Source organism: Pseudonaja textilis, chromosome 15 (genome assembly GCF_049901715.1).
Source record: "Pseudonaja textilis isolate UNSWEBS1 chromosome 15, rPseTex1.2, whole genome shotgun sequence".
NCBI lineage: Eukaryota > Metazoa > Chordata > Lepidosauria > Squamata > Elapidae > Pseudonaja > Pseudonaja textilis.
The window spans coordinates 1,295,251-1,318,598 of record NC_142004.1 but is presented as its reverse complement, the minus strand read 5'-3'; the positions used below and the strand labels follow the sequence as shown (position 1 = coordinate 1,318,598).

General features: G+C 46.5%; 1 protein-coding gene across 11 annotated transcripts in view; it reads right to left on the bottom strand.

Annotated features, from left to right (window-relative positions):
• CLIP1 (CAP-Gly domain containing linker protein 1) overlaps positions 1 to 22,329 on the bottom strand; it is a 51,661-nt gene extending 29,332 nt beyond the window's left edge. For 3 of the 11 annotated variants that reach the window (XM_087913318.1, XM_087913322.1, XM_087913320.1), the window contains exons 1-9: positions 22,243 to 22,329; positions 14,695 to 14,829; positions 13,953 to 14,111; positions 12,125 to 12,690; positions 9,731 to 9,855; positions 8,824 to 9,040; positions 5,385 to 5,582; positions 4,553 to 4,656; positions 4,022 to 4,082 (exon numbers count right to left, since the gene is read on the bottom strand). In XM_087913318.1, coding sequence (XP_087769444.1) covers positions 4,022 to 4,082; positions 4,553 to 4,656; positions 5,385 to 5,582; positions 8,824 to 9,040; positions 9,731 to 9,855; positions 12,125 to 12,690; positions 13,953 to 14,046 — 1,365 coding nt within the window. In that variant the 5' untranslated portion in view covers positions 14,047 to 14,111; positions 14,695 to 14,829; positions 22,243 to 22,329. Of the gene's footprint in view, positions 1 to 2,299; positions 2,336 to 4,021; positions 4,083 to 4,552; positions 4,657 to 5,384; positions 5,583 to 6,946; positions 7,025 to 8,823; positions 9,041 to 9,730; positions 9,856 to 12,124; positions 12,691 to 13,952; positions 14,112 to 14,694; positions 14,830 to 17,417; positions 18,091 to 18,345; positions 18,690 to 22,242 lie in introns of those variants that run through there. The other 8 variants (XM_087913315.1, XM_087913317.1, XM_087913319.1 and 5 more) reach the window with 6 other exon arrangements.
• Between the last annotated feature and the right edge of the window lie 1,019 nt (positions 22,330 to 23,348).

Here is a 23,348-nt window from a genome sequence, read left to right as displayed (position 1 = left end):
CAGCAGAAGATGGAAGGGTGGGTGGAAGAAGGGAGAGGGTGACCAAAAGGGAAAAAAAAAGGAAACAATGAACCAGGTGAAAGACGGACTCGGGAGATGGAACTCGGGGCTGTCATGCCGAGAGTCAAAGGATGGATGGACGGAAGGAGCACAACACACAAACAAAAAGCGACAAAACCATGCAGCCTGATTGGCGTGACGTTTATCAGCACAAATTAGGAAAAGTTAATGCTCTGTCAGTCACGGTTTATGCTCCTGGTGGGTTCTCCCTAGAAGAGGACTTGTTTTCCCAGGGGAGGGGGGCGGGCAGGAAGAAACTTGGCGATTATGTTGGAGGAGGACCACTTTTAGCGGATGGCGAAGAGGGCCTTCTGGGTAAGGAGACTGAGAGAAGACCCTGCCAGGATTAGCGCTCTTGGGGAAGAGCGGGATGAAACCTTTGGATTGGATGGGCCCCCAACACGAACCAGGGGCAGGTTCCCTCAGCCCAACCTTCTTCACACGCCTCTTTGGATGGAAAGAGCTCAACTAAACGGAGTAGATTCCCCTCAAAAGTTTGACTTAGAAGCTTCTTGGCAACGTTTTAAGATTTCACAGGAGGGATGATTGAAAGGAAGGCCAACAAATTGGGGCAAAGCTTCCTCAGCGTCAACAGCCGAGACATGGTCCCTACTTGCAAAAGGACGTCAGGCAATCCAAGAGCTCTAAACACAAATATCATTGACGTGTAGGAAGCAGAGTCCTTAAGGACTTCAGAAGAGGTTACTTCTCTGACTCCACCACGTAAATCAAGGGTATCCTTTGGGTTACAAGTCCAAACTCCTAAGGGTCTTCAAAGTCAACAAGGAATCCCCTTCTTCTACAGGCCATTACGATGATCCTTGAAATACACCCTTCTCCATTCGGGGCCACTGTTGAGCATAAGGTGTTTCACTAGAAGATCTGGTTGTTGGGACAAATTGGGAAGATAAAGGGAGCAACACAGGCGACATCCCAAATTTAATTGGCCCTTCATCCTTCTACTCCAGAAGCACACTAGACAGATTGAACAAGGGGAGACCAACCTATAAAATGGTCAATATCCTATTTTTTGCTAACGAACCCTGAAGAAATAGATAACTTGATGGTCTCCAGCCAGCATGGCCTGTGGATTAGGAATTACAGAGGCTGTAATCCAGGAGAACTGGAGATTCTACTAGACCAGATCTTGCTCCAATCAATGGAGAACCTGTACAGGTGTTTGTGGCCTTGAGTCTTCTACAAACCTAGCAGGGTTTTTTTTTTTTAGATGTCCCAAGACCCTTGTTTTCTCCCAAGAGTTGGCAACTGGATTAAAATGGGAGGGCAGGGTCAGAGAAGTGGACTGTGATCTTCTTTGCAAACGCTCAATTCAATCAATATTCAAACGCAAAGGATTTCAATTGGGACGGGGTATAAAGATCTGGGTGCAGAAAGAAAGCGTTCACAAAAAGAAAAGGAAAAAAGGGAGTACGTCTCATGCAGATTTCATTCAGCTACACCACTACCTTGATTTAAGAAGAGCAAAATAATAATAATCATCATCATCACAATATTTTGCTGTGCAATCAGAACGCACAAGGCCACACGGCAAGACGGAAGCGCCCGCTAGAGAGGGAAAAAAAGCAGACAGGATCCTCCAGAGATCTTCTTGGAAACGAGGCTGACTTTTTTATGTATAGGAAAAGGGATGGGGGTCCAAAACGTCCTTCAGTCCTTCCTAAGAGTCACGCTACACACTCGTGCAACACACAGTACAGGGGATATGTAATCTAAAAGGGAGGGTGTCTCACAAAACCACTGGAGAGCAAAGCTATGGGGGGAAAATGAAGAAAAATAAACAGTTTTTCCATCCTGATTCCTCTTATTAATCTATGGAATGGGACCCACTCTAGGAAATCACCCAACTTGGCCTGGATCTTGGTTAATCAACCAGTTCAAGGCTTTGAAGCTCTGCAGCGAAGTGTCTTACAAGATGCTTGCAAGGTTGAAGCATGAAGGACGCCGTGCCAAGTTTGAAGGTTTATATAAAAGCACAGCTTTTCTGAATCCTCCTTCCCTCCTCATCTTCTGCTTCGGACCAAGGCCCTACATTTTTAAAAACCCACAAAGGTTCTTCAATTTCATGCAGGCACAGAAGGGAGCGAATGCCCCCAGAACAATCTGCGTTGTTAGTGGTTAAAAAGCACCATCGACAAACGCTTTATTGGGAAAGATTCGGGGGTTAAGACCGGGAGAAGGAAAGCGGGGGGTGTCTCCACACATTCAGAGGTCCTCTTACATTTTTTTCAGGGTCTTCAGATATGTCTCTCTTTGGCTATCAGCAAAAATTAAGACAACATGAGTTCAATGGAATAGTCAACGTGACGGTTTCAAAATACAAGTTTTAAAAAAAGGAAGCAAACCACCCTGCGAGGGGAGACGGGGGAAATTTACAAGTGCTAGCAGCTCTCAACCAAATTATTATTATTATTATTATTATTATTATTGGTCCGGCTTGGTAGGTTGGTTGCAGTGCATGTGTTCCACAAAAGGACAGCGATACAGCACCTGCCATCAATATTTCTGTCCTTGTGGCCGCAGTGCGTATGTGTGATGGGCTGGGCAAGCGGTGTGAACTCCAGTCAAGTTCATTGTGCGAAATGACTCAGAATGTGCAAGTTTGGAATTTGTAGGAAGGGCCTTGGATCTTCTCGTGGACTTAATTTTTGAAACTTCCCAATGGTCTAATGGACACGGGTTCCACAAGGGGAACATGGCGGGTTCTTTGTGGTTAAGGGGAGAGATTGAGCAATTCTGACGTTCGGGAACCGGCCATCTTAGGAATACAGAAGATTTGAGCACAGGTTGCCCTCCTTCAGCGACGGGCAACGCGGTTGTTAAGCCAAGCAGTCGCTAAATGAGACCATGATTGCGCTTATGATCTGACTTCAGCATTCCTTCGCTTTGCAGACCCGCGAGGATGTCTTGCCAAGTTGCTTTTTCATCACCGTCCTAACTGCAAAACAGTCGCTAAACAGGACACTCGCTAAACAAGGGTTACCTGTATGTACTGTATCTCAAACTCATAGTATCAGGAATAACAATACACACACACACACACACAGAGAGAGAGACAAAGAACCACGGGCTGAAAATGAGCATTCCTTGAAAAGTCCAGATAAAATGGAGGGGTGGAGAACATAAAAATAGATGATCCTAATATGAAATATTAAATTCAAGCCTTCTGCTTTCAGTCTGGATTATCGGAAGCTCAAGCATGTCAGTTTCCAACTTTCGCATGATACACGAGATTAGGGGGGGGGAAAAAGCATTTACTGAACATCTTAAAAAGAGGTTTGTTTTTGGAAATCAGGCAGCAACATGACACAAAAGCATGCTGAAGAGGATGTGAATTTAGCGATCGAACGGCGTGGATTTAGCGTGCAAAACCAGCAGGGCCTGTGGTTTTCGCAGCTGAAGATCGACTTGCAAAAGTGTTGTGCGGAAGAAGGCTGGGAACACACAGTTCAGACGTCCGGGTAGCCATCTGACTGCTTACAACCCTTCCCAAAGAAGGACAGGATGATATTCAAAACCAATGTTAGCTGTGCTGCGTTGTGCTGGGGTTCTCAGCCTTCATTTTTAGCACTGATCTTCAGGCCTATCAGACCCACTGCGAGTTTTAAAGCTTTTGGCGCCAATTCCCAGTGGGGTGGTTTTAACAAGTGTTTTATTTTTTTATTAGGGATTTGGGGAAAGGCATCCAGAAAGGTTATTGAGCAACACGGAAGCGAAACATGAGAATGAAAAACGTTACTTACTCACAGCGGAGACAAAAGAATTAGAAAGAAAAATCTAGTCAAATGCGAGAACACTCAGCTAGCAAAAGTTAAGCCACATCCGGGGTCCTTTCAGACGTGATAAGAATCCACCTCTTTTCTTTACTCTCTTGGTAGCTTGCTACGGTATAAGCGCTTTCTTTTCTGTGTAGCCGGTTTAAGAGAAGCGGAGTCATGTTTACCTCCAAATCACCTTTGGTAATAGACTCTTCTTCTACCCGGAACTGAAGATCTTCAACCTTCCTGTGAACAGTTTTAAAAAAGCAAGACAGGGAAGATAAGGAGGGAGGTTATCCAGCCTATTTCTCATATTCTGGGGACAATTAAGAATCAAGCATCATAGCGGAATAATTCTGATTTTCTTTTTAGAAAAGATTCGAGATCTTGTAAAATTCAAGCCAGATGTTTATGGATAAGATACTGTCTCTCTGCTCCCTTTGTGGTTGTAATTCTACCTGGATTGTGTTAAAAATATCCATGTAGAAGATTAAAAACAAAACAGCTACAGGATTTTTTGATCCCCCCACGGTCTGGAGTAACCTCTTACAGACAGAGGATTGAATGCATGGATCACTGCTGATTTTTCCCAGAATTCCCTTCCCCCTTCAAGCCATTCCTGGATTATAATCCCAGCGAAGAAGAACACGTTGGCTGGAGAGCTAGCTGTACATAATTTTCCCAATTTTTCCTGCTTGCCTGCACCTTTGATTTACCTTTTCTCTTCCTCCAACTGGTTCAGCAATTCTACTTTTTCTCTATCAGCCGCTTCCACCAAGGCTCGCAGTTGGTCCATCTTGGCCTCCATTTCCAATATTCGCTGAGTAACAGAAAAGCGGGTGAGAAAAACGCCTCTTTTTAACTTAAATGAAGCTACGGTGAACGAGCTACGCAGAAGACGCACTGAGCCCCAATCCAACCCGAGCTATTTGGTCCTCCCAAAGTCTAGCCTTCGTTTTCCCCAAATATGACGTTCCCTTTTCATCAGAAATTTTAACTAAAATCTGGCAACTTTTTTTAAAGAGCTCATAGAGTGGAAAGAAAGAACGAGCAATGAATTTAGCAAACGGACTTCCGAAATAAACCAACTGTTGCTAAAATGATCGAATCTCTCTGGGTAAAACAGTCTTGGTAGTATGGAACCTTTTTACTTCTTTATTCTTTTGTACAGAAAAGTGGCACCAGGAAGGGCATCTGCCAGTAAATGCTCAGCTCCATCCAGTCACCCTGACTCTACCCCAAATTAAGCGGGGTTACAGGGTCATGAAAAGAGAGGAATCTTTTGTACAGAAGAGAGATCTGATCTTCCACATCTGCCAGCTGAGGTTGGGAAATTCCCAGCTAGGCAGGAAGGAGGGGTCAAGCAGGGAACTAGTCTTGAGTCCTTACGCAGCTACAAGGGGCATAAGCCTGACCCTCTTTAAGTTCTACTATCATTTATCTGGTCGTTCCCCAGGGAAAGATTTTTGTACTATGGGCAGAAGGCAATGAAGTTGCCGGTTTGGACTTGCCAGAGTGGCTCCAAACAGGCTAAACCCCTCGGCTCACCTGATCGTGCCCATCCCGTGCCAAGGCAAGCTGCTGCTCTATCTCCCCAACGTGGCTAGTGGCCTTGGCCACTTCCGCTCGCTCCAAATCCCGCTCGGCCAGGAGCTGTTCTATGTGCTGCTGCTTCTCCTTCAGAGCCTCTTGCAGGGCGGTGGTGCCCGAGATCTTCCGAGCATACCGAGAGGACGTCTCTGTCAACTACAAGAACGAGAGGAGGATTTTGAACAGGCCAGAAGGTGCTGAGGAAGGTCCAAAAACACACACCGGTGTTGCGAACACCACCGGCGTCTGGAGTTTGGATTTGAATCGGTGCAGCTTTGCAGGTGTTGGCCAGCGGATCTGCTGAATTAGGGCCAAATATTTGGCAGAGAAATAAAGAAGAATATTTGTAGCTTAGAATTGAAATGAAGGGTCCTTGGTGCTGTCTGAGCTTGGAGGTTCTCTTGCGGATGTTTCATGTTTCACCCAACTAGGTCACATCTTCAGTGCTACCGTCCTAGCACCGATGATGTTACCTACCTGGGTCATGAAACGTCTTCAAGGAAAGAGAGCACCAGCGATCCCTCAAATAAAGGGAAAAGTAAGAGCCAGGAGGCTCTTCAACAGGAGGATCTCGGTGGGTGGATGTACAATAGTGCAAACAGACTGATTTTTCTTTTCGGCCGGAAGAGTGCGATGGGATATCTCTGCAGGATGCCTTCTCTCAGAATTCAGTTCTGATCCGTGATCAGATGAGAGCAAAACTTGGGGCTGAAAAACTAGGGCGAGGCAGAGACTTCCAAGCTGCATCCCAATTGGGGTAATCCTAACCGGGATAGGGCGGGGGTTCTCAGCCTGTGTGGTTCGCAGACCCCTGGGGTTCTGCAAGGTTTGCCTAAGGGGGTCTGTGAAGGCTTGAAAAAAATGTTATGATTTAAATCTTGAGTTCTCTGGCCACAAAAGATATTTAAAGGAGGTCTGTTGTGAAGAATAGATTGAGACCCTGGGGTGGTTTTTTTTTTAAAAGACCCTTAGCGAACCAGTGTTGTTTGAACACCAGGAAATTCAGAATTAAAGGCTCTTTTTAGACTCGCTCCCTAAAGAGGACTGATATAAATAATAAAAACGACTGGAAACCCCAATTCTGGGTCCATGGTGTGACCTTTGGGTCATAAGCTGTGGAACAATCCCCTATTATTGTCCAAAGCGGAGAATTATGCTGTTTATTCCACATTAAGGTAAGCAGTGGCCAAGGAAGATTGGCCATCCGCTGTCCCAAAAGGTGCTTTTCCATGACTTTCTTGTTTTTTTCTTTTGAAGACATTTCACTTCTCATCCAAGAAGCTTCTTCAGCTCTGCACACCATCAGCTGTGTGTCTCCCAACCTGGGCCACTTTTAAGAGGTGCACAGACTTCCACTCCCAGAATTCCCCATGGCTGGGGAATCCTGGGAGTGGAAGTCCCTGCTCCTCTTAAAAAGTCGCGAGACGCTGAGCTAGCCGCCATTTTAGGAAAACACTTAACTTTGCTCCCACGCTACGTACTTCCGCCCTCCTAGTAGTCAAGAAAGGAAGTGAACATACCTGCATAGCAAGACTCTTAATGCAGCATTCAGGAGAATAGGAAACAGAAGTGTTCAAAGAGAAACAAAAGGTAGCTGGCCTCAACCTAAGCAGAAGGAGCCTACAGCAGATTAGCTGGTTAAGCCGCTAAGCGTTCCCTGGCGCGCGCTAAACATAAAAACCGTCATTCGGTTAAACCGGAGAATTTGCTCCCTTATCCGAGCCAGAACCTGGGATCACATGCAGCAAAAAAAAAGAAAGAACAACCAAGGGGCCTTGCCAAATTTGGCAGAAGAAGCTACTGGGGGTAGGTGGGGGCGGGGGGGAGTTTGCAAATTCCCAATTTTAAGCCCTCACTCGTTGGGGGAACAGCTGCAAATTTTCCTGCAGGTGATTCAAGATTCAGCCCTTTATGTTTAAGGCTAAGTATTAATATACGGTGAGTGTGAAGTTAATAAAATATACAGTTTGCAAGGCAACCAGATTAGGTTTAAGGGTTCACAACTCAAGAGTAAAGAAAGAGGCTCTTTTTGGGGGGGTGAGACAATCCTTCCATTTAGACAATACAGGCCAGCCCTCGACTTACAACAGTTCCATTTAGTGACCAAAGTTGCAATGGCACCGAAATAAGTGACTTATGGACGTTTCTCACACTTGTGGCAGCATCCCTTGTGGTCACGTGATCAAAATTTGGGCACTTGGCAGCTGACTCGTATTTATGACGGCAGCAGGGTCACGGGGTCTCCCTTTGTGACCTTCTGATAAGCGAAGTTCACGGGGAAGTCAGATTTGCTTAACAATCGTGTTCCTAACTTTAACAGGGATTCACCTAACAATTTTAGGCAAGGAAATGTGTAAAACGGAGCAAAATCCATTTAGCAACAGGAATTCGGGGTTCAGTTGTCATCGTAAGTCGAGGACTTTACCTTTACATTGGTCAGGTGAATTTAACCATTTAACCACTAGTGCTCAAAGTCAGCATCTGGGTATACAAAATTAAAACCACCCAGCCACCGTCACTTCCATCTCTCCCTCATATATGCACACTTAAGCGTAGATACTGTATATTTGTGTTTTTGTCTTCAATTGGCAGAGAGATGCAAACCCACGGTACAGTTTGCAAAATGCAACCCCATGCACCTTTATTCATTCTCCATATATGTTTTCTCCATATAGATTCATTCTCCATATAGATTTTCCACTTTTTTTGTACAACGCTCTCTGAGAATAGCTCTGCAGGCGTGCACATATCTGTATGGATATATTTATTGCAGGCATATTATTGCAGGTATAGCAATAGCACTTAAGACTTATATACCGCTTTATACTGCTTTTACAGACCTCTCTAAGAGGTTTACAGAGTCAGCCTCTTGCCCCCAACAATTTGGGTCCTCATTTCACCTACCTTGGGAGGATGGAAGGCTGAGTCAACCTTGACCCTGGTGGGATTTGAACTGCCAAATTGTAGGCAGCTGGCTGCACAAGTAGCTGGCAGTACTGCACTCTAACCACTGCACCACAGAGTCTCCTATGTCTCTGTGTGTTTGCATGTAGAAATATTACTAACCTATGCATGTGGCAGATTGTAAGCTTAACAAACCAAAACATAACCTCTCTCTTATTTTATTTTTTAAATAAATGTGGTTAGTTTGGATTAAAAGTTAGGATAACAGCTTAGACACAAATGCTTCTATTCCACAGGGCTTGCCAAGTTTTTTTTCATGCATGCTTTGAAAGATCGGCCCCATTAGAAGGCAAACGAGCAGTGCAGAAACAGCCAAAACGAGCAATGCAAACGCACGTGTGTTTGTGTGTGTGCGTGTGTCAGAGAGAGACCCACAAAAGGGGCCTGCTTCTGCTCTAGGGTGGTCAAGCACGCAATACGAAAAGAAACTTACTAGTCCCGCACGGCTTGGCTTGCTGCTTACAGAAGAGGCCACCGAGCTCAGAGAGCTGAGAGACGAGGCACTGGGGCTGCGCTTTAGGCTGGTGGGCGTGGGGAGGACTTTCCGGATGGCGGGCTTGGCTTTGGCCGGAGTGGTGGACGGGAAGCCAATCTTGGTCACTTTGTGCACCGGAGCAAATAGGCCGTATTTGGACTGGCACTGGAAATACCTGAGGCGAGGAGAAGGTGAGACCCAGCCGTGAAAACAGACTGCACAGAAAAATCAAACACGGCGGACGACAATCCGTAAATAACACTACCATTTCTTCAAATAGGCTTATAATTCGCTAAGGCATCTCTCCTTCCAATGTGAAGCATCAATGCCTCGGTCTAAAGCTGTCAGGAGTCCAACATGCACCCCCATTCAAATTATAAGTCTCTAGCCACATCTTTCAGAGTAAAAAAAGATTGATTGATTAGGAGTTGACACGTCGGTTGCAGCCAACTCTGACACATCATTCATTTCACCCATAACCCTGGTCTTCCCCCCCAACCCTGGATGTATATTCTCCAATGAGACACATTCATAGCCAAGATGCATCAATCAGGCTCTCCAGTAATAATTTTGTGCGCCAGAAGCTTCGGCTGCCTAGCAATTATCTGAAGTATGTAAGGAATGCACTGCTTTCCCCCACTCCCTTTCTGCTGGCAACTAAAAAGACCAAAGGAGTATTTTTTTAGTTGACACTGGGGTTATGTTGGTTTGTCTACGCAAGATCTTTGTCCATTTGCGGGATATTTAGTCAAGACTCCGTGGTTTATAGTAGTTTTGTGGACTTCCACTCCCGGAATTCCCCAGCCAGCAGTCAGGGCTGATCTGAAAGCCGGCTATCCCAATTCTCAGATGGACAGGATCTTACCTTGTTCCAGCAACGGCGCCATCGTTCTTGCCCAGGGGTTCATCCAATTCAACGCCACACCATTCCCCCTTGGCGAAATCCGTCTCCCCCAAAAAACGTACCACGCCGGCTTTCGTTCCCCCCACCTGGAAAGAAAGAAAGAAAGAAAGAAAGAGAGAGAGAGAGAGAGAGAGAGAGAGAGAGAGAAAGAAATTTGAAAGGAAAGTTAAAAAGAAAGTTGGTAAAAAAAGAAAGTTGAAAAGAATTTTGCACTGTCTTTAAAAAAAATATATTCTCCAGCTAAATTAGAACTAAAACTAAAATTGGCGCTCCAACTATGACGTTTTTCTGCTCCCCAGGCTGAAACCTCGCCAAAAATAAAGACTGCCACCTTTAGCCAATTCTAATAAAGACCAAACCTAAAATAATAACTTAGCTCTTCAGGATTTCCTCTTCCACATAAAATGAGTTATTTTGGAAATTTGTTTGCTTTGGCCAGTGACACGACCGGCTACGTTGGCCAAGAATGGTTCGGATAGTTTAACCTCGGCAGGAGACCAAGCAAGGAAACAGGGACATTAACCAAAAGCGTGGAACTTATTTTATTATTTCAGTTTATTTTGTAGTTTGGAGCTTTCTTTGCCTCCAGTATACAGCCACAAGCAGAGATGGATTCACCCTCAAGCTGCCAAGCTGGAGAAACGCTACTCTATGCAGTTTACTTCAAAATAGAATAGAATAGAATAACAAGAGTTGGAAGGGACCTTGGAGGTCTTCTAGTCCAACCCCCTGCTTAGGCAGGAAACCCTACACCACTTCAGACAAATGGTTATCCAACATCTTTTTAAAAACTTCCAGTGTTGGAGCATTCACAACTGCTGGAGGCTGATTAAGGGTTTGTCCTGGTTCAGCAAAGAGAAAACAAACCCTTTAATGCTTTGATAATATCTTGCGTGCAGGACGATTTTATCTTCATTAATCTTGCCAAAAGAATGATCTCACTTCGACTGCCCTTTTTTAAAACCTACCGTGCCCAAAAGGCAGCAACCTGTTGGCGCACGAGATTTGCAGGCCCAGCAATTCTCACCCTACCTGGAAGCGGCAAAGCTCAACCAACAAATGAAGTCATTCCTCAAGGTGGAGGTTTAGAGAAACTTAATCTGCTTTTAAAAATAAAAAGTAAAAAAATCTAGACGGGTGGATTAAAAATGTTCTTTTCACCAACTGCAGAAACAAGGTAAAGTGGAGGAATCGTAACACTCCACCCAAACGGCATCCTGACCACATGTTGAAAACAGCTGCCCTGGGGATTTTCACTTGCATCCGGGGGAAAAAGCGCTAAAAAAATGAAAGAACAGCGAGAGATTTTGCCAAAATCTTTTTTTAGTAAAGCATGACACCACGTAACTCAGAAAGGGGTGATGCAAAGCCGAAACGAGCCAAAACAGCTGACCTAGATCACCAGACATTTATATATATATATATATATATATTTCCCCCCCAGACTGGGAATAGGATGGCAAGTAGAAGGAAAAATAAATAAAGGTTTACAACATGATTGTGGCTAAAAAGGTATGACACAAGATCTGCTGGTAAATTAAATAAAAACAGAACGTTCTTTCCTTAAAGAACTGAGCTGAGAGAAATAGGGGCTTTCCTTATTTTTGTTTACAGTGCAGTTACAAAAAAAAACCCACTTCCTGATTAGATTAGATGGTTTAAAGGCATCTGGAACAGTATTCTTCAATTTAGCATCTTTAAGATGTATGGACCAACTCCCAGAATTCCCCAGCCAATATGGGGGAAGATGTGTGGACTTCAATTCCCATCATTCTAAGTTGTGTGGACTTCAAACTCGCAGAATTCTGGGAGTTGAAGTCCACAAGTCTTAAAATGTGTTAAGGTTGACAGATACCGTTGTAGATGCAACACCTTTCATTCTTCCTTCTGTACAGGCTTTAAAAACACAAACTCCAGCCCATTTTCAACCACCACCTTCTTTCCCAAGCTGAGATGTGAAACCTCCATAAATACTAGATTGATGCTCGTGTTGTTCCTGGCCTCTCCAAATGGAGGATTCAACAAGCTCCTTTTCCATACAAAATATTCCCAGTTCCCAAAATACTAACCCAACAAGCTAATCATATTCACTGCGGTAAATAAAGATCTCTCAGGGATGAAGAGACCACAACCGCACAGCATCGAAAAAGCTTCTCTGTTGACCTGCTAGATCTCCAAGGACCTCTTCCTAAGCAGATCCCAAGGAAGAGAGCGGAGATCCCCTAGGGAGCTGGAGATGTCAGAGGAATTAAGAGGATCTTGTTGGGGGGGTGGGGGGTGGGGTTGAAGCTCGTCGCATTAAGCCAAACCGTCAACACACCAACGCAACTCCAAAGCAGCAACTCGACAACTTACCAACACTCTGTCTCCCATTTTGAGTTCTCTTTCGCCTTTTTTCAAGGAGCCGGCTTCCGAAAGGTTCGAAATGGATTCGCTGGGGGTTTTAGAGAGGTTGCTTGCGTGAGAAACGGGTGTCTCCTTGGTGGCCAGAGGAGACACCTTCTGAGGTATGCCGGTGTGTGGCAGGTGGGCTGCTGCTGAAGGAGAAGACACGAGGCTGGCCGCCGAGGTGGAGGTGGGCGACGTGGCCCGAGAGGCGTGAGACACCTGGGTCCCGTTGGATTCATCCTCGCCAACGGCCTTCCGGGCGAGCTTCGACGGCCTGGTGAAGATCCCCCTCAAGGGCTCACACTGGAAGTATCTGACTCCGGCCACGGAGCCGTCGTTCTTTCCAATGGCCTCGTCCAACACAATCCCTGCCCACTGACCCGGAGCAAACTGGGTCTCTCCCAAGAACTGGATGAAGCCGGGTTTATTTCCGTTGACCCAAATACGCTCCCCGATTCGGAAGTCGTCCACAAACTCATCCGGAGCTTCTGTGGTGGGAGGCTTTTCGATGGCCGGGGTCTTTTCCGGAGAGGCTGAAACAGGAGGGAGGAGGAAGAGGAAGAGAACGTCACAGATAGATAGCCACGTTAATGAGAGCGGTCCTCCGCTTACGACCATACTGGCCCGGAGCGAACCGCGCCTTCCTTTCATGATCGCTGGAAAACGGGTTGTAAAACTGAGTCGGTTGTGTGATTGACTGGATTTACAACTATAATCGGCCGGCCCCTGGGGTCAATGCATAAAATATTTCTAGGGTCTTTTTAGAGAGGCCAACAGAAAGGGAGAAAAGGGGAGCAGTGCAACAGCTTGCAAACCGAAAGTGCATTCCATAAATGTTTTCAAAGATAGTAACTAGGTGACTGAAGTTTCTGCCGGGCAAAATTCTAACTGGAGAGCATGATTGATGACTCTGGGCTATGGAGGTGTCCCGTTGGAGAATATGAATTAGGATACGTCCAGGGGGATGGGGGGGGGGGGAACCAGGGTCGAGGGTGACAATGAATTATGTGTCTCAGAGTTGGCTGCAACCAGGCAGTGCCGGCCATGTTAACTCCCAATAAATCCTTTTGAAGTCTTGGAAGTTTGGCTCGAGACTCATGATTTAAATGGGGTTAAGTGCTGGAATCCTGACCCCTGGTTATCGTTGTAACTTGAGGACTCCCGGTACAAAACTTTTCTTGAAGAGTTGGGAGGGAAGCCCCCTTGACATGTCCCACACAAAGAGGAGGAAGAAAGTGGAGCGCAGGCAGTCCTCAACTTACGACAGTTCATTTAGTGACCGGTCAATGTGACTGAGGATTGTCTTTCACACTTATGACCGCTGCAGCATCCCATGGTCACCTGATCAAAATTCAGACACTTGGCAACCAACTCACATTTGTGACGGTTGTCGTGGCTCAAACTTATGTTATATTTGTGACCTTCTGGCAAGTAAAATCAACACAGAAGTCAGGTTCACGAAACCACTGCATTACCGATGTGACAGCTGCAGTGATTCACTTAACAACCGCAAGCAAGGTTGTAAAATGGGGCGAAGCTCACTGAACAAATGTCTCGCTCAGCGGCAAAAACCCGGGGCTCAGTTATAGCCATAAATCGAGGACCCACAGCATCACCCGTGAACGAAACTTCCTTCTTTTTGCTCTCCCCCGTTCTATCCGCTGCAGTCCTCCCTCCCTCCTTTTCCAGAGCTATTTGAACCACGAAGCCTGCGACAGAAACCCGAGATGGCACGGAGAAGGTCTCCGTCTCTGGCTTCTATCATTCCCCAGGACGAATCATCTTACGGCCTCACCTGTAGCCGCAGGTGAGGCTGTTTTGGCCAGCACGCTTCCCGGTTTGCTGATCTTGCTGGGGGCTTTCAGCCCGCTTGGTTTCAACATGCTCATGGTCGGCCGGTCGGGACGCAATCACTTTCTTTTCCCAAACATATGGATCGCTCTCTGGGTTCAACCTGCCAATCAAGGGCACCGAGAGGAGAAACATTAACCTCCGTTGCTCCTGACTTGCAGAGAAATTCTGTCCATCATCCCCAACCTCTTAAGCAAAGAATCAAGTATCATAAGATACAACACTTAGTGATAGTCATAGGTTACTCAATAAGCAATCAACTCACACTAGGGAACTAAATAAAACAATATAAGTCCTAAAGATACATGCAACTAGGTTATAGTCATAAGTAGGAGGAGGTGGCTAATAGGAAGGATCAGAAGAATAATAGTAATACAGTCTCAGTAAAATAGTTTGACAGTGTTGAGGGAATGAATTGCTTAGCAGAGTGATATTAATATATATATATATTATATTAAGTTACATGTTACATTTGAAAATATGGTTCCAAAAAGTTAAATAAAATCCTCAAGAAAGCAGGCAAGAGAACAAGGAAGCCAATAACTATCTGCCCTTCCCTTCTCCACACCAGCACCAGAAAAATCCAATTTTAGCCTCCTGGCATAAGGTTATGCATGTACAAAAAAAACCAACCGCTCAGGATGGCCGAGCAGAGAGAGCGTTGTGATTCCTTGGCAACTCACAACTTCGCACCCACCTCGGCTAGAATTCCTTGCTGAAGATCACGAGATGACTTAGCAGCATAATGTACAATCCCTGTGCGGTGCCCCAATCTGGATCCTTGAAGATAAAACGAGGTTTTTCTTCTTCCTCTTTGGTTGCTAAGAAGGGAGGGGGGAAAAAATACAGAATAATTTGGATCGATCGGAGGAGGCCCGCCGTGCAGGCTTCTTCAAAGAGAAAGCTCAGATCAGATGTGTTGGGTTTTTATTTCTTTCCTTTCTTGAAAAGAAGAAGAGTTCTGGCAAGAACTCTTCGCAGCGAGAAAGGGAGGGATTATTTTCAACTCAGAGAGCACAGCAGCAGCAACAATAACATCACCAGATCAAGGAGCTTCAAGTAACTGGATTATTTGCAAGAGGTATTTGAAACACAGACAGGGCCTGGGAAGGAGCTAAAAAATGGGCGGGTGACGCACTGGAACAAAGAGCAATGAAAATGGCTTACTTACAAGCGGTGCTCGTTCCAAAAAGGAAGAGGAGAAGGTTTGAGCAGATGGAAAGAAAACCTTTGCTTGGTCAGCCCTGTTCTTCAACCTTGACTTAGGTTAGGGGGAGGCAGCCTGTGGCTGGCAGGAAGAGCCCAAGGTCCTGCACGCCCTTGCGTTGAGGTAGAAACTTGGCAACTTTAAGATTTGTGGACTTCAACTCCCAGAATCCCTCAATTCTGGGAGTTGAAGTCCACAAGTCTTCAAAGTTGTCAAGTTTGGAAACTTCTGTGTTAAGACAATGCCAGTGTCAGCGTTCCAGAAAACCTCCACCCCAAAAAATAAGTCCAAGACAGGCATCTTCTCAAAAGTTCTGTTTTATTATAAACTGGCACATCTGGGTAATCTCGAATCTGAAAGTTCCGGGCTTCCTTGCAAGGAGCATCTTTGGGGGGCGAGGTTGACCTCTGACCTCTTCATCCAACTGAAAAGTGATTCTGAGCCCCAGATTACATTTTTGCGGAAACTGTGGGTCAACCAAAATAGTCCTCAACTTATAACCACAATTGAGCTCAATTTTTTTTGTCGCTCAGTGAAACAAGCGAGTTCGTTCCATTTTATGACCTCTCTTGACACAAGTTGTTAAGTGAACCGCTGCAACTGTTTAATTAAGTCAGACTGTGAACCTGGCTTTCCCCATTGGTTTTGCTCATGTGACCCCCCCTGCGACCGTCATAAAGACGAGTCAGCAGCCCAATGTCTGAATTTCAATCATGTGACTCTGGGGAGGCGACAACAGTTGTGAACACTGGTCCTAAGTCACTTTATTCAGTGCCGCTGTAATGTAACGGTCACTAAACGAACTGTTGTAAGTCAAGAACTTGCAGATGTCCAAGAACCTTCACTCCAAGCCAAAGTAAAGATTGGACAGCTCTGAACATTACCTGCCTCAACCATGAAGAAGTTCTTCCAGCACTGATATGTGGGGCAACGTTAACATCTAAGACCTCCAGGGAACTGAATTCTGGAATGGTTCAGGAGGCGCTTTGATGGGCGCGACCTAGAATTCCCTCGGCTGGCGCTCTTTAATTGATAACACCAGAATGCAGAGTTCAGCCTGATTCTCTCCCCCTTCCTCCCTTTTGTATTATGAGGTCACTGGCTCTGACATCATCCACCAAGCATTCAGGAACGCCCACCACGTCCCTTGGAATGCCACCACAGAAAGACGGGCACTGCCACCCAACACTACTGGCTTTGTTAAACGCGTCCCTCGGAAGAACGGAAGGTTCTCGATGGGTGCTTGTCGTCCATCTCATCAAGGGAGAACAGAAACAGACTCAAGTTCCTCTATTGTTGCCAGGAATGGCAAAGCGAGAGCAGGAAGCGTAAACAGAGTGTAACGAGGGAAGTATATCAATCAAACTACAAGTAGCCTAAGCTTGGCTTTAGTAGACAGCGCCAACTCCGTCCAAGAGTTGAGTTTGGAGACATGCCTCGAAGCAAAGTAGAAAGGGTGGTCTCAGGGATTGAGGTGTAAGGCAAGGAAAGAGGGGAGGGATTAACCCTAGCTTTAAGTGGAGACCCTCAGAAGTCTTGTGTTGGGAAACTGCCCGCTAGGCTGGAAGGAGGAGTCAAGCAAAGGCCTAGCTTAGCATCGCTGCATAGCCACAAATGACATGACATAACCCAAAACCTGACGTGCTGAGACCACTATTCATAAGCTAACTAGGAATTTTCTCCGGAAGCCCATCTCTATAGGGGATTTAGAGACAGACCTTCACACAAGGGAAGTATATATTTGAAGGAAGGCAAAAGACACTATTGACGACGGGAAAGGAAACAAAGAACTGGATCGGAAGAGGTGGGTCCGTTTTGCTTGACCGCTAAACAATTGGTTGATTAATCGAGATTAAGAAGCTGTTCTTCCATGAGGCCCCATTTATATTCTTTAAATCAGGGGTCTCCAAATATGGCCCCTTTAAGACTAGTGGACTTCAATGGGCTGGGGAATTCTGGGAGTTGAAGTCCACAAGTCTTAAAATGGTGAAGTTTCGAGACCCCCACCTTTAATTCACCATTTTAATTTTTGGCTTTAGCAAATCAGCCCCAAAATGGATTCTAACTGTTGCTACAGCAACAGGTTAATGGCAAGAGTCCTTTTTCTAGCAAAGCTTAAGACTTTAGCTAGTTGTTACTTTCTTTTGAGGGGGGAAGAAAAAGCAAATATTTATGCACCTCTGAGCATAAAAATAAACTCACCCAAAGCATCTGGACTGACTTGACTTCTCTGAGGCTATATCTCACCAAGCTTGCTATTAATAGAAAAATACCGCTTGTTTTTACACAACTCTTGTTCTCCTGGAGCCTTTTAAAAATAGACAAGCAGGAGTTTGACGGGACTCTGGGAGACCATCCGCTGGAATATTTCAAATAAACAGGCTTCAAAGCATCCAGAGATACCAGACAACAAATCAGGGTTCGAGAACGGGCTTCTCATGTAATCATAAAACAATGTGCTAATTTTGCGCTGTGAACGCAGACGCTGTTTCAATAGAGTAACTGACAAATTGGGGTGGGGGGGGAAATCCCACTTTTAATGAACAGAGAAAACAGAATCACAGATTGAAGTCTAGGGAACTAAGGTGTGAGCTGCTAACACTTTGAATCCATTTGTCTAGATCAGTGGCGGCTAATCTTTTTGGGCTCCTGTGCCAAAAACTGTGCACGCGCTTGAGTGTGCTTGCATGCCAGCACCCAGAAGGCAATGCGCGCAGCTCCCCCATGCCTCCTGAGCATGCAGGCATGATTTTCCCCCGCCGTCCCCTTACCTACACTGTGTATCTCCCAGCTGATTTTTGGGCACTTTGAGGCCCTTTTCAGCCTCCCAGAGGCTCGAGGGAAGCCTCTGCAGCCTTTGGAGGCCGAAAAAAGGGCCCGTTTTGTCACTTCCGGTATTTCTGGAAATACAGGAAGTGACGAAGGAGGAAGAGGAAGAGGAAGAGGAGGAGGAGGAGGAGGAGGAGGAGGAGGAAGAAGAAGAAGAAGAAGAAGAAGAAGAAGAAGAAGAAGAAGAAGAAGAAGAAGAAGAAGAAGAAGAAGAAGAAGAAGAAGAAGAAGAAGAAGAAGAAGAAGAAGAAGAAGAAGAAGAAGAAAAAATAATAATGTCATGAGCCAGAAATTCATCTACCTGCCTTGTAGGATTCCTTCAGCTCTGCTCTAAAACGGATGAGGCTCGTGACCAAGAATAAGTCAGGCTCCCGAAATGTTTGCTATCTCAGAGGCAAGCCAAGAATGGAACTTTCACAGCTCTTTTCTTTCTGTTTTCCAACCGGTGGAAAAAAAAAAATAGGCTGCAGCAAACCCAGACCAATGCCAGCTTCCTAGGAGCAGGCAATGTGTCGGAATGCCAAAAAGCTCCGTCCAGGCGCAGCCCGTTTAAAAAAACAAAACCAAAACCAGTTAAACCGAACCCAATTCCAAAGGTCAGGAACGCCCAAGGTGAACCGCCTGCCTTTCCTTTGCCCATTTCCAGAACTGATGGAAGGAGGAGATGAACCTCTGTGGGTTTTATTTTTTTTTTTCACCCGCATTTCAAGCAGGTTTCCAGGAAGAAAATCCGGTGAGAAGTTTGACAAGCAGGCAAGGAAAGGAAAATAAGAGAGAGAGAGAGAGAGAGAGAGAGAGAGAGATTTTCTTCTGCCAGTCCCAAGCAAGGAAGAAGCAGGTTAGGAGACACAATAGTGGATACACCCTAAATTGCTTCTTTACAACAACAACACTGAAAAAAGTTATGCCCAGTCCTCAGACTTTCAACCATCGCAGCATTCTGACAGTCAAAAACTAGACATTTAGCAACCGGCATATATTTATAATTCCGTTAGCAATCGCAGGGTTTCACTTAAGCACCGTGGCAAAATCAGGTGAAACTCACTTAACAACTGCCTTCAGTAGCAATTCCGGCCCCCTCGCAGTCGTAAGTCGAGGGCTACCTGCATTAGGGAATCACGACAACGCTGCCTGGGCGGATAATGTTTTGCTGCAAAAGAGGCAACGCAATAAAGCCATGAATCACGGGGCAGAAATACCACTGCTGCCATCACCTCTGGGTTGCGTTCCATAATGGTAACACCGCGAGTTACAAAACCTGTATTGTGATTTCATCGATGCTAATGAGGATAGGCGTGGAGCTCAAATCTACCTTTCACCCCACAGAATCCAACCTAGCAGCTTTTAAAGCTACGATTCTACTTCATTGGTGCAAAACAACTCCACTTATTTAGAAAACTGTTCGGTTTTATGAAGACACTAAGACAGGAATAGCGCAAGCGTGAAAGCGTAACACGTTTCCTTAGTAGACTGGGGGAAAAAAATGAGAATATTTCTGGTAATTGTCATCCAAAACGGTCGAGGTTAAATGCAAAACCTTAAAACAGTTCAACTACAAGGTTAATTGCAGCTTTCCAAACACTTAATTTTGTTTAGACTGTTTCTTACTTAACTTCCCTTGGGAAAATTAAATTTCTCATGCCTTCTCTCTCTTGACTAGCTAAAGATATTGGCCGCCCCCAAACTATAACGGCCAGATAAACCCATTTTTAAAAAAATTCTGGCACAATACAGAGGTACCTCCATTTCAAAGTGCAACAGGAAACAAACATGTTCTTTTCGTAGCATCTCTCTCTAGATCTATGAGGTTAAAAGATGATATAATACAGCACAGCAATTTGCTTTGCCTGTTTTTATTTATTGCAAAATCCATTTCTCAGCTTGTATTCCTTGAAATTTCACTGATTTTGGATTCTTATCTCACGAGCCTAAGTATCATTAATGAGGCTATCCTATAGCTTTTGGTCATATTTACCTTCTGCACAAAATGCACCTTATGGTTTAGAAGACACAAAAATCTACTTTGCAAAAAAAAAAAAAGAGAGAGAAGGAAAGCTATCTTTTCCTAACTTGTACAAAGTCCAAAGGAGCTGTAGAAAAAACAAAAACAAATAAACAACGAACCGGCTTCTACTGAACACCAACAGAATGATTTCATCTGGTGTTGCAAAACATCAGTGAAAATGGTATCCCAAGAGTGACAGAATAAAGTGAAGTCAGAAGAAAAGCTCCCCTGCACAAAACACACATACACACAAAAGCACATTTTTGCATTTAAGCAACCGGCAAATCGAGGCACACCATTTGGTACCCTCTACCTGGGCTCCCCATCCTCCAAATTCTGGCCGTCCTGGGCAAGGACGTCCCAAATAAACCTTTTAAACCTTTGTGGCAGGAAGGAAGTCAGCCTGTCGCCTGCCGCCTTTGGCCAATGAGGCTTCCACACACACAAACACACACACACACACTGATGTCATGGGAGAACTCGCACACCAGTTGATTGCGGCATCTCCTGCACCCCCCCCTTCAGATAGCGCTCTGGCTGACCCCAAGGAGCTGGCCAGGCCAAAGGGGGCAGAAGGACCTGGGGCAGCAGCAGTGGGGGGCGGCTCTTCTCTGGGGTTTCTCCTTCTTTCCTTCCCTCCCTTATGTTTTCTTCCTTTCTTCTCTCTTATTCCTTCCTTCCTCCTTCCTTCCTCCCCTTTATTTCCTTCCTCCTCCTGTTCCTTTCTTTCCTCCCTTACTTTTTCCTTCCTTCTCTCTGCCTTCCCTTTCTTCCACTCCTTCCCTCCCTCCGTCTTATTTTTCTTCCTTTCTTCCCTCTTCTTCCTTCCTTCCTTCCTTCCCTCCCTCTCCCTTATTTTTCCTTTCTCCTCTTTCCTTCTCTTCCCTTCCCTTTCTTTTCTTTTCCTTCCAGCACAGATGTCATCCAAAATGGCAGCAGATCCGATGACTTGCACCACAATCTTCCCACAGATCAAGGGGGGTAAACTAAAGAAAGGTGTTTTTTATTTTATTTTGCCCTAGTTCCCCCCCCCGGCCCCCCCCATGAGACCCCCTTGAGGAGGAAGGGCACTCTTGGGACTCGGCCTGCCCCTCCCTGGTTTGCACCCCTCCGGCCTCTCTGCCCGCAATGCCTCCTTCCATTTGCCTTCTGGGGGGCCCTAATTGCACCTGGGGGCCCTGGCAGGCCTCAGCTTCCCAGAGGAGTGGACTTCAACTCCCAGAATCCCCAGTCAGCCGTGGGAATTCTGGGAGTTGAAGTCCACCCGGCTTCAACTTGCCAAAGTTGAGAAACCCTGGAGTTCGGGCCTCAAAAAAAAAGCCAGAGAAATCTAGGAGTGACCCCCTTTCAGACAACCGGTTGATCTCAAAAGAGAGCACCAGACCCCCCTCCCCATTTTAATGTTATTTCCCGACTGAAAAGATTGAGAGGAGGGGGAAGCAGAACTCGGGCCACCCCCAGCCCCCCCAAAAGCGACCGAATCCAAATCCTCCCAGCCATAAAAGCTCCCTCACCCTCTTTTCACAGGCCAGGTGGGAAGTCTCCCCCCGGGGAAAAAGGGGGCAAATCTTCTCCACACCCTCCCAGACACCCCAAAATGAAGCCCCTCCTAAAAAGCAGAGCTCCTCTTTCACACGCACCCCGTCCTGGGGGAGAACAATACATTCTCTGCCTGCAGCTTTTTCACCCCAATTCCTTCAGGAAACGGGCGTCTCCCCCCCCAAATGAACCACAAATGAACAATTGGCAGCCAACCCTGGGCTTCCTCAGACACCCCCCCAAATCCAATCCAATGCAGGCCTTGTCTCCCCTCATTGTCCTGGCTGCCTGCGCCCCCAATATTCTGAGGCCCAGCAGCTCCCCTCCAAGGGTGGGGGTGGGGGGTGCAAAAGGGGGTCCTGCACCCCAAAAGGAAAGACCGTTTCCAGCCCCCTTTCAAGCGGGGCGGGGAAGCCGCCGGGGTGATCCAGGGGTCTCCCATCCCCTCAGAAACAAAGCGGGGAGAGGGAGGGAAGGAGCCCCCGAAGTGGGGAGGGGGGTTGCGGGGCCCAGGCATTGGGGAGGGGGCGCCTCCCAAAGGCCCCGCTCTCGCCCCCCACACCCGCCCGAGGACCCGACAAAGGCGCCCCTCCGACCCTCCGCCAGCGGCCAAGACCCCCGACTCGCCCGCCCGCCTGCCTGCAAGCCCCTCACCCTCCTCCTCGGCGGCGGCGGCGGCGGCTCCGTCTCCCTCGCCCGCCTGCTGCCCTGCTTCCTCCTCCTCCTCCGGCCAGGCGAGGCGCGGCGCGGCGGCGCTGCTGGCGGCTCCCTCCCGGCGGCAGGGGCGGCCGCCAGGCGGGGACTGCGGAAGGGCGGGCCGAGGGAGGCTGCCCGCCGCCCCGTCTCCCTCTTCCCCTCCTCCCGTTCCTCCCCTGGCCTTCCCCCCTTCTCCTCCTCCTCCTCCCCCTTCCTCTCCTCCTCTGTCCTCTTCTTTGCGCCTTTCCTCTTTCTTTCTTTTCCTTCCTTCCCTTCCATCTTTCTTTTCTTTTCCTTTCTTTTCCTTCCTTCCTTCCCTTCCATCTTTCTTTTCTTTTCTTTTCCTTCCTTCCTTCCCTTCCATCTTTCTTTTCTCTTTTCCTTCCTTCCCTTCCATCTTTCTTCTTTTCCTTTCTTTTCCTTCCTTCCTTCCCTTCCATCTTTTCTTTTCTTTTCCTTCCTTCCTTCCCTTCCATCTTTCTTTTCTCTTTTCCTTCCTTCCCTTCCATCTTTCTTCTTTTCCTTTCTTTTCCTTCCTTCCTTCCCTTCCATCTTTCTTTTCTTTTCTTTTCCTTCCTTCCTTCCCTTCCATCTTTCTTTTCTCTTTTCCTTCCTTCCTTCCCTTCCATCTTTCTTTTCTCTTTTCCTTCCTTCCCTTCCATCTTTCTTTTCTCTTTTCCTTTCTTTTCCTTCCTTCCTTCTCTTCCATCTTTCTTTTCTCTTTTCCTTTCTTTTCCTTCCTTCCTTCTCTTCCATCTTTCTTTTCCTCTTCTTTTCCTTCCTTCCCTCCCTCCCTCCTTCCTTCCTTCCAACAGCTTGCCTTCAGAAGTAGTGGATGCTCTCATCCCTGGAGGCTTTCAAGAAGAGACTGGACTGCCACCTGTCAGAAATGGTGTCGGGTCTCCTGCTTGGGTGGGGGGTTGGACTAAATGACCTACAAGATCCCTTCCAACTGTGCTTTCTTTCCTGCGCTCAATAAAGATAGGAAACAGAAGGGCTCTCTCCAGTCCAGGCAAGCCAGTCGGAGGCTGGGCAAGTTTAAACGAAGCTCAAAACACATCCAT